A 9,272-nucleotide genomic window follows, 5' to 3' on the forward strand; every position below is an offset into this window, starting at 1 on the left:
TCTTTGTAATCGGGATGATTTTTTATTGGTCCCAGAGGTGTTTAATGCAATTAATCAACTCAATGCTGCAGCCCTAATAGACCAGGAACAATAATTAAGTTCCCCAGAAGAGAAAGCAGCATGATCAAAGCGCAGTGCCAACAACCCCACGAGAGCGGGGAAGGCGCAGAGGCGACAGGCCTGCCATCTTCTTGTGGGAGGAGGGGGCCAGGGCTTCCCCCACCCTCATCCTTCAGGAGACCTCGGGCTGCTGGCTGTCCTCAGGAGCCCCTTCGCACACCAGCGGGTTGATCTGCAGGCAGGAGCTGGTGCTGATCACGCTCATCTCCAGCCTGTGAAAAGCTCCAGCCAGCCAAGCCCTCCACCAAGGACCGGTCACAGCGCAGGAGCTGATGGCAACTCTCAGCTGACCCAAGCCCATGTGACCAGGGTGGGGTGGGGTGAAGAGTGCCCCCCCATTGAGGAAACCACCATGTTTTGTGTTCAATACTTTAACGAAGACACCCCACCATTCAATTACCTCCTGTTTGCGTTCAGAATTTATTACCTGTCACGTGGCAGGTGCTGCACATTACAGGGAATCCATGTTGGCTCTGCCCGCACAGGGCTTACAGTATACAGCAGGCAGACTAGACGGGGTGGGCAGAGGGGCTAGCAGGGAGCAGGAAAGGAGAGGCAGGGAGGGGGGCAGGGGCAGGCACCGTTTCATATGGGGCTGCAGGTTGTCTGGATCCCACCTCCTCTCCAAAACTGCCCCACAGGACAAAATGGGCAGTGGCGTTGCAGGGAAAGTCCTCTGACCAAAGATGCTGGCTGGCTCAAGGGCCTAGATCTCAATGAGGGAATCAACTCAGGTCTCGGCTGTACTACTCCGACCTGCAAGTGGTGCTTTGCCTGTGCAGTAAATTCCAGGAAGGAGTCGAGGTGACAAGCCCCTTTCCTCCGAGATCCCCATTTTCCAAGTGAGGGGCAATTTGCTTTCGCACCCCACGGCACCCCACTGCAGACTAATGTGGTACACAAATTAGATGCGCTGCTTGAAGCTGCGCATCCAGAGGGGTGCCTGCCAACGCCATAAGGCAGCGGGGGGGGGGCAGATTTCATTGAAGTGGTGGGGGGGCCAGGGAGGGAAACAGCGTGGGGTTGAGCCTTTCCCAGTCAGCTGCTTTCTAGACCTAAATGGCCCCCCAAAGCAGCTTCTCCACCCACAGGGAGGGGAGGAAGATGCCACGGCCACCGATTTCGATGGTGAACACTTCTGAAATGCATCGTTAACTTGGGTTTAGGCTGTTGGGTTTGTTTGAGTTGTATTTGTTATATATCACCTGTTAATAAAGATGTGAACAACTTTCTGAAAAACCCTCCTGAACTCCTTGGTCATCCAAGACATCCTGGTGCCTGAGGCAGAGCAAACAGCAGATAAAAACATTATAATACGCCGACATATGGGACTATTTGCCGCCTTTGAATGGTACCCTATTTAGAGGCTGCCGGTGTCAATGGAATTATGCAAAAGGGAAACGCCCTCGCATCGTCCCCGCTGCCCACTGGAGTTCGACAGTGGATCAAAAGCGGACTCCGAGTACTGGACCTTGTGCTCTGACCCTGACACGCGCACCCCTGTGCCCCGGGCCCTCCGGCCTTGCCGCTGCGCTTCCACGGCTATAGCAAGACAAGCAGTGGTCTGGCAAGGGTGCCCCCGGCCAAGAGCGGCTGTGCCCAACAAAGGCCCATGCGAGGGCAAGGCACGAGCGGCACCGGGAAGCCCCTGGGGAAGGGCCCGTGCAGGGGAGGCGAACCATGCGCGGGGCCGCGGGGCCTCCCACTCACGCTCGTGCTCGGAAACGCCCAGCCGGGCAGCACTCTGCTCCGAACGCCGTCAGCGGCGCCAGGCACAAGTGCCGGGCAGCAGGTCCCCCAGAACCACTGCTGCTGCTGAGGCGCTCTCCAAAGCGACCGCAGGGCGTCCCCGGGAGTTCCTGGTGCAGAAGTGGGATCAGGGTCAAGGGGGGCAGAGACGCGGCAAACACTTCAGGGAGGGCGGGGTCCTGTGTACAGCAATGCTTCCCCCTTGCCCCTAAAATCACAGCACTGCACCCGCACAACACAAAATCAAAAAAGTCACCCCAAAAGGCAGGTGAGGGGCTTCCCCCCGTAAAAGTCCCACAAGCATAGCAGGGGGGTGAAGGAGGAGGGGGCGGGGAAACAGAGGAGGGGCCCAGGAGTTTTGCGGCCTGCAATCAGTTGTCAGCTTTCTTCCTTCATCCAGGGGATCCGAAACCAGAACCCAAAACACAAAGAACAGCTTCAGCCACCCAACTCACTCCAGTTTCTGTGGAGAGAACAGAGAGACAGGAGAATTACCCAGCACGGGGAGACCACAGTGGGGGGTGGGGAGCAAGGGGGGGGCGGGGGGAGTCCTGGTGGCTTTCCAGAAAGGAATGGAGACCACCTGGCAGGTCACAGCCTCTGCCTCAAACACAATGGCCTGGTTCGTATGTAATGACAACCCAGAGTATGGGTTGTTCTTGAATTGTGGGTTGTCCTTATGTGCAAACCCTGAACAATGGTTTAACATGAACCCAGGAAGAGAACCCAGGGTTTGCTGTTGGGTTGTGAACTCTGGGTTGTTTGTGGTTAACAACTCATAGTTAAACCAGTGCAGAGTTCAACAAGCCAAACTCAGCCCATACTCTGGGTTGTTATGCGTGAGCCACCGTTGCGCGACAGACCCTCGCCAAGGGCTGTGCGGGGTGTCACTTTGGGGGAACAAATTGGGAATCCGGGAGGGTCCGGCTGCCTGTTCCGGTCTGCTTGGAACATCCATTCTAGGGAGCAGGAATGTTAGGAGGGGAAATGCCTGTTTCTGAATGACCCAGCCACACGCCCTGGAACGCTGCGTGTCACTCGAAATGTGGGCATGCCGTCCGTTGTCAGCTCAGCCTGGACACCCCAAAAGATCAACGTGAAATAAGGACTGAGCCCCTAGTTGTTGCTGGCTCCTTCAGTATGAACGAGTATTTTTACATTTCAACAGCTGATGTTCTGTGCTTTCTCCCGAGTTGCTGCCTTGCAATTCTATCGGCTTGTTTTTATTATTACTTTGCCTTTTTTGGTGTGCTGCTTTGGGGGCCTTTCAGCCCAAAGCAGCATAAAAGAAACATCAAGCTGGCTGATGAGGGACATTTTGGGCAGCAGGTGCAGGCCCTTGAGGGGGAGAGCGGCTCTGCAGGCTCGGGGCTCTCTTCCTGGGAGCTCACCTCCGTTTTAGTTTTCTCTCCAAAGACTGTAAACAAAAAGGAAAAAAGGTTACTGGCGAAGGAGGAGGGCGTGTGTGTGGAAATGGATAAAGCGGGAATGCGTTTGCGCACGAGTGACTCACCACGACTGAAAAACTCCCGCAAGAACCCGAACAGTGCAAAGGCGATCAGGAAGAGGCCAATCGCGTCCTCCAGGGAGGGGCCTGAGGAGCCTGGGGAAAAGAGGTGAAGCAGAGGTGGAGGAGGGGGCAAGGTAGAACAGGAACAATCCCCTCACCCCCATCGTGTTTTGATCTCTTGCTTCATCAGCGATCTCCGTTCTCGTCAATTTTGCCCTCATCGAGGTGCTCCCCAAAACATGAAGGTGCAAACTGTCCAACATCACAAAGACCACTTGGCAAGACCTCAGCTCCTCTGCAAGCTGATGAACAGGCCCCACCCCCATCTACAAGGGTTGTCACACCAGGAGCCTTACGCACTCTGCACGTTATCTGATCTGCTTTGCTTAGTTAAGCAAATTGTATCCTACCTTTCCAGGAAGTGTGTTTGTGATCACAAAAAGCTACCACTTAACAAAGCCGGGAACCCACCAAACAATCCGTGGTCAGGGAAAGGGGGCAGGGCCAGAGAACAGGACTAGACGTGGCCCCCAGGAGTTTCCCCACCCCTGCAGTGTGGGAAGCAGGTGGCCACTTCTGGGTTAAGGACCCTGACTGAGTTTTGCAAACATGGGTAGGTCCACGTTCCACAAGCGGTCTGTGTGCGCCCCCCAGCACACATCCCCCCCAGGCACCTACCTGCCACATGAAGCTTCACGGCCCTCCTCAGCCCAGTATCCCCCAGGCCAGCATGGGCCACGTGGCAGCTGTAGGAGGCACCATGGTCTTCGGGTTGGACGGCCACCAGGCGGGCAAAGCTGGTGAAGCTGAAGGTGCCATTGGGGGACTGCCGATGCCCCGACTCCCAGGTCTCTGCAATGGCATCCGCGGGGGCGTTGGGGCCCCGCCGCTTCCAACTGACGGCCACGCGCTGGGGGTAATAGCCAGCAACCTCGCAGGCCAGCTCCGCATGGGCGCCGGGGGACACGGAGAGCGGGCTTGGGCGGAGGGTGACAGTGGGGGGCTCTGAGCGGCAGAGAGAGTTAGAGAGAGGTCAGCTGAGCCTCTGCGGAGGGAGCCCACCAGGGGGCTGTGCCCCAAAGACAACGCTCCACATCTGTCCCGTTGCAGCTTTGTCTAAACTCGCACCTCGAATGCCGGTTCCCCCACTATTTCCACCCCACCTTCCCATCCCATGGCAACGCGGCAGGGCAGCTGAGAAGTCAGAAGCAACGCTGGAGCATTTCTTAATAGGATCCAGACAAAAGGTAGGGTTGCTAGGAAATGCGTCCTATTAACCTCAGAACACTCCGGCATCACAGCAGAATAAAAAATCTCCAAAAGAAAGAGAGAAAAAACAAAAGCATGAACAACAAAAAGAGAGTGGAAGAACGCGCTCCCTGACTCAGTCTCGCCGTGTCCGCAACAGTGGGGCTTCCTTCCGGGGAAGAGGCTTCCGTGCCCTTCAGGTGTATCCCTTAAGACCTTCTCCAAGGTTGTTAAGGAAAACCTTGCTACGCCCGAGTTGCCACACGGCTCAGATCCCAGGTCTTGCCTAGGGCTGAGGGGAGTTCTGGCTGCCTCCCCCTGGGTCTAGCGCAGCACCAACACAGCGCTTGCTGACCCAACGGAGATGCCCGTGGCGCCAGGACGCGCTGCTGGTGTGGGGCCGGGGTCACTTGCCCTAGCGCAGCTGCGCCTGTGGGGGCGTCACGCTGGACGCTGCTCCCAGCCCCTTTGCGACGCTTTTGGAATGCTTCTCACCACTCGGGAAAGGGGTGGGGGGCGGGTGGGGGGCAGCCTTTCAGTTCAAACATGTGGAGGATGGAGAAAGGGGGGTCCCACCCGCCCCAACACTCACCCGCCCCAACACTCACCCGCCCCAACACTCACCCACCACCTTGAGCTCCATGGCTTGCTGGGCGTGCAGGTGGGGCATGTAGACGGTGCAGATGTACGTGCCCTCGTGGCCCACGCGGACCTTCTGTAGGTGCAGGGAGACGTTGCCCTTGCTCGGGTCCAGGAACAGCCGGGCCCCCTCCTCGGCCACTGAGATGCGCTGGGTGGCCCCATCGTAGGCCAGCACCACCCGCCCCGCCCCGCTGTACTGGTGGCGCCACTCCACCGAGAAGGCTGTGGCTGGGCCTGAGAAGCCACAGTCGATGAGCACGTCCTGGCCCAGGCGGGTCTGCAGGTGTGGGGTGCGGGTGAACACAGAGAGGACCGCTGGCAGGGAGAAGAGAATCACAGAATTCGCAGAGCCAGGCTATAAGACCATGGAGTCCAACCCCCATCGAGAGGCATCAGTGCGGCGGGAAGCGCAGAGCGATGTGCCCGTCTGGCCAAGTCAGCCACGAGTCAGAAGCTGCCCCGCTGGCATCGCCGTTGCCCCCCATGTGCTACTTCTGCCCCTTGCGCTGGCCTGGCCCCCCACGCCTCGCTTCCTCAGGAAAGGGCACACAGGCACACACACGCGGACCTGTGCCGCCCCGTCAGGAAGCGCGGCCTCCCAAGCAGTTTTATGATCAACACCCTGTGCGGATCAGCTGTATTGAGATGTGTTCACGTGCCAGATCAATGCTTATCAACCTGCTGACTGTCGTTACTGAACTAAGGGTGGCGTGGATAGGGAAATGTCACTTTTCGACTAACCCTAAAGAAAAGGGGAGGGGGACCCAGGGGAAACAATGCTTCTTGCTCCAAATCCTCCCACTCAACTTTACTCAACAGACCCCCAGAAAGGGAGGGCGGGGGACTGACAGATGCTCCCGCCTGCCCCAGGTACCTGTTGTCGTGGTGATGCGTTTCATCGCTGCCTCCTGTTTCCAAGGCAACGGGCCCTCCCCGTTCAGGATGCTGCTGACTCCGTATGCTGCTTCCGGGTTCTGCACAGTGGCAATAAACCACTTGCCGGGCTCCAGGGAGCGGGGACACCCCTTCACGCCCACCAGCCCGGCGGCCCAGGGCACGTGGGCCTCCTGCGGGAGGTAGGCATTGATCTCGCAGGAGACGTCATCCACAGCAGTGGGGTCTGTCCCCACCCAGAGAGAGCTGGGCTCTCTGCCACCCCACAGAGTCCCCGAGGGGTCTGTAGGGAGAGGAAGAGGGGGACAGGTGAGGCCGAGGGGGCAGGGATACCTGAGGTCACAGCCTCCCGTCTGTTTTTCAGGAAATGTTTGACCAGGGAAATTTCCAAGGCCTAAACTCACTGGGAACAGATGGAGCCTACTTGACAAATTCAGCAAACTACAATGTTAACATGTGCAAAGTAAATCTTACCGTCTAAATTTTTTTTTCTCCACGAGCCCAAAGTGACTGAACTGAAAAATATGACTGAGCGGGACTGGGTGAACAGTGCCACCCTACACACCCGTACCTGGGAGTAACTGGACTCCACGGGGCTGACGTCTGAGGAGAGAGACGTGCAACCGACTGCGCCGTTAACGTGTGTCAAAAATTACAGTCAAAGGAACTGGAGGCCACAGTCGGAAGGTACTTTTATCCCAATAATTGTAAATACTGGAAGACACTCCAGCTCAGTAACACGCGTCTCCCTCTCATTACTTAGATTTCAAAGGGGAAAGCGCCGACTGCTGCATGCCCCAAGCGCTACGCCGCAGGCTTGCTATGCTCGCGCCCGCTTCCCGGGGCAGTCGTCTAAAAATCCGCAATTCCGCCCGCTGACTGCCCAACTGCCTGGGAAATCTGCCAGCTCGCTATACTGCGAATCCGCCTTATGGACAACAATCTGCCCTTGCGGGAAACGCTCTCCCCGGCCCCCCGCGGCCGCGGCCCCCGCAGCCGCCCCGCGGTCCTCCAGAGCAACAGGCATCGCGGCGACGGGGCCGCTCCTACCCAGGATCTGGAAGGCCAGGCCGGGCTCCACCTCCGCGGGCAGCTCGGGCTCCAGGGCGGCTTCGTCCAGGCGCGCCCCGGGCCGGGGCAGGAGCAGGAGCGCGCGGCGCTGGCGCAGGGCGCTGGGCATCACCGAGCCGCCGCCCCCGGCCTCCTCCACGAACCAGCAGCCGAGCTTGGCCGGGGCGCCCCCCGACGCGGCCGGGGTGCTCAGCGCCGCCCCCACGAGGCCTGCGGGAGAGCGGCGGGTGAATGCAGGGGCCCCTTGGCCGCCGCAGCCCCCCGGCAGCCGCAGCGGGCGGGAGCGAAGGCGGCGGGGGCTCCCCGCGCAAAACCCCCTCCGCCCGGGAGCCGCCCTCCCCCGGCCCCCCGGCCCCCCGCTTTTTCTCCCAGGCGTCGATGGGGCGGGCAGAAAGACCAACGGGAAGAGCGCCCCCAGCTCTCGCGCGTCCCGGCAGGGCAGGCCGCCGACGCTGCGCCAGCGCCGCCCCGGCCTGCTCCGGGAGGGCCCGAGCGCCGCCGGGACGGGCAAAGACGCGGGCCCCCAGAAACGCCCGGCCGCGCGCCGCGCCCCCGGCGCCGCGCCCCCCGCCCCCCCTCCGGGGGACCCGGGCGCCGGCCCCACTCACCGAGGAGGGGCGCGAGGAGGAGGAGGAGGGGGGGGCTCTTCTCGCCCCGGGCGGGGGCCAACGCGCGGGCAGCCATGCCGGGGAGAGGCGCTGCGGGAGCTGCGTCGCTCGCGCGCCTCCGCGCTTTCGCTTTCGCCGCCGGCGCAGGAAGGAGGGCGGCCCGGGGCGGGGCGGGGCGGGGCGCGGGGCTGCGCGGGCGCCCTCGAGGGGCAAGCGCCCGGCGCGGGAGGGCGAATACTGGCAGCGCCGGCGAAGGCAGCGCCGCGCCACGCGCCCCCGGCGTGACCGGCGCCGGCGAGCGGCGGCTCCCGCCCCGCCCCCCCCGGGCCCCCCCCGGGCCGGCCGGCCGCCTGCCTGCCTCGGGCTCGTGTCTGCGGCCGCGCGCACGCCGTTTGGCGCCTCTTGCACGTTGTACTTGCTCCGGTTGGCTTGTTACCCGCGCGCCACCCAGCAGTCGAAGCTCTCCGGGCAGCTCGCAACCATGAGAGCCGTGCAGCACAAGGCGATGAAATCCAGCGTGAAGGCTGGAACTAGCGGCAGTGCAAAGATTTGAAACAAGGTACGTTCCTCTCACGCACACGCGCCCCCCCCCCCCCGCTCCTGCAGCGGAATCTGAGCCCCGCTTCGCTTGCTGACGCGGTGCCACAACCCGGGCGCCCCAGGCCCTGACTGCGCCCCACCAGGGCGATCCTGAGCCAGACGGCTCTTTGCCCACCGGGAGGAAAGCGGGAGATGGATCAGGGCCTGCTCCCTGCGCGTGCATCCCCGCTACACAAAGCTTTTTGTGACATACATATTACTTCGCCTCTTGCTGGGCTATTAGAGCGTAGAGGGCAGCAGTTTTACTAGCGGAGACATAAACCAGATTGGTTAAACAGCGCATAAGACAAGGAACGCAGAGACATAACAGAACTTGTATGAACAACACTGGTAGAGTTGGGATGAACAGTGCTTCAAGCCAGCTAAGATCTGGAAGCCAAGGGGCTAACCAACTGAGCTAATTGTTTTGTCTTACTGCTTTGTTAGCTACTATATTGTGCAGCTCGTTGATCTGTTCATCTACAGCATTGCCATTATCAGTTAAGTTAAAACAACAGAGCTTTTGGTGTGTCTCACAACTTAAATGATGAAGAAGGAAGAGGTAATCTATACCAGCTCTATTTTCTAGAACTGCACCTCTTAGATCACGCAACTCTTTATTTAACAGTGACAATGCTCGTGAGGTGGCATTTATGCTTTTGGCTAAGCTGCAAGCTAACCGGTTGATCTCCAGACCATCAGCCAAGGCTAAACCTGGAACCTTAACCAGTGACATTGCTAAGGCCAATTTTTCTGAGTCAGAATATAACTGCACATGACTATTACAATGTTTAGTTAGTTGGAGTGCTCGAGGCTGCCGTCGACGGATTTTCTCGGGCCACAGGGGAAGA

General features: G+C 59.7%; 1 protein-coding gene across 5 annotated transcripts; it reads right to left on the reverse strand.

Moving 5' to 3' along the window:
- Nucleotides 1-479: 479 nt before the first annotated feature.
- Nucleotides 480-7,970, reverse strand: TAPBP (TAP binding protein). Of its 5 annotated transcripts, none has more exons than XM_084831980.1 (8): nucleotides 7,843-7,970; nucleotides 7,214-7,444; nucleotides 6,144-6,446; nucleotides 5,252-5,584; nucleotides 4,058-4,384; nucleotides 3,383-3,472; nucleotides 3,261-3,286; nucleotides 480-2,332 (listed from the first exon to the last, which is right to left on the reverse strand). In XM_084831980.1, the coding sequence occupies exons 1-8, from the start codon at nucleotides 7,916-7,918 to the stop codon at nucleotides 2,321-2,323; spliced, it is 1,398 nt and encodes a 465-aa protein (XP_084688106.1). In that variant the 5' UTR covers nucleotides 7,919-7,970; the 3' UTR covers nucleotides 480-2,320. The 5 variants fall into 5 exon arrangements, with proteins under 5 accessions (XP_084688106.1, XP_084688108.1, XP_084688104.1 ...); XM_084831978.1 differs by having other exon boundaries at nucleotides 520-2,332; nucleotides 3,108-3,286; XM_084831982.1 differs by lacking the exon at nucleotides 7,214-7,444 and having other exon boundaries at nucleotides 481-2,332.
- Nucleotides 7,971-9,272: the final 1,302 nt, after the last annotated feature.

This window comes from Heloderma suspectum, chromosome 2 (genome assembly GCF_057233095.1).
Source record: "Heloderma suspectum isolate Gila_16-S chromosome 2, 16-S_ref, whole genome shotgun sequence".
Lineage (NCBI taxonomy): Eukaryota > Metazoa > Chordata > Lepidosauria > Squamata > Helodermatidae > Heloderma > Heloderma suspectum.

Coding starts and splice junctions, on each gene's coding strand:
- TAPBP (XM_084831978.1), bottom strand. CDS start 7,918: ATGGCTGCCCGCGCGTTGGCCCCCGCCCGGGGCGAGAAGAGCCCCCCC. Junction 7,445..7,842: donor CCTCCTCGCGCCCCTCCTCG/GTGAGTGGGGCC, acceptor GCTCTCCCGCAG/GCCTCGTGGGGGCGGCGCTG. Junction 6,447..7,213: donor CCTGGCCTTCCAGATCCTGG/GTAGGAGCGGCC, acceptor CTCTCCCTACAG/ACCCCTCGGGGACTCTGTGG.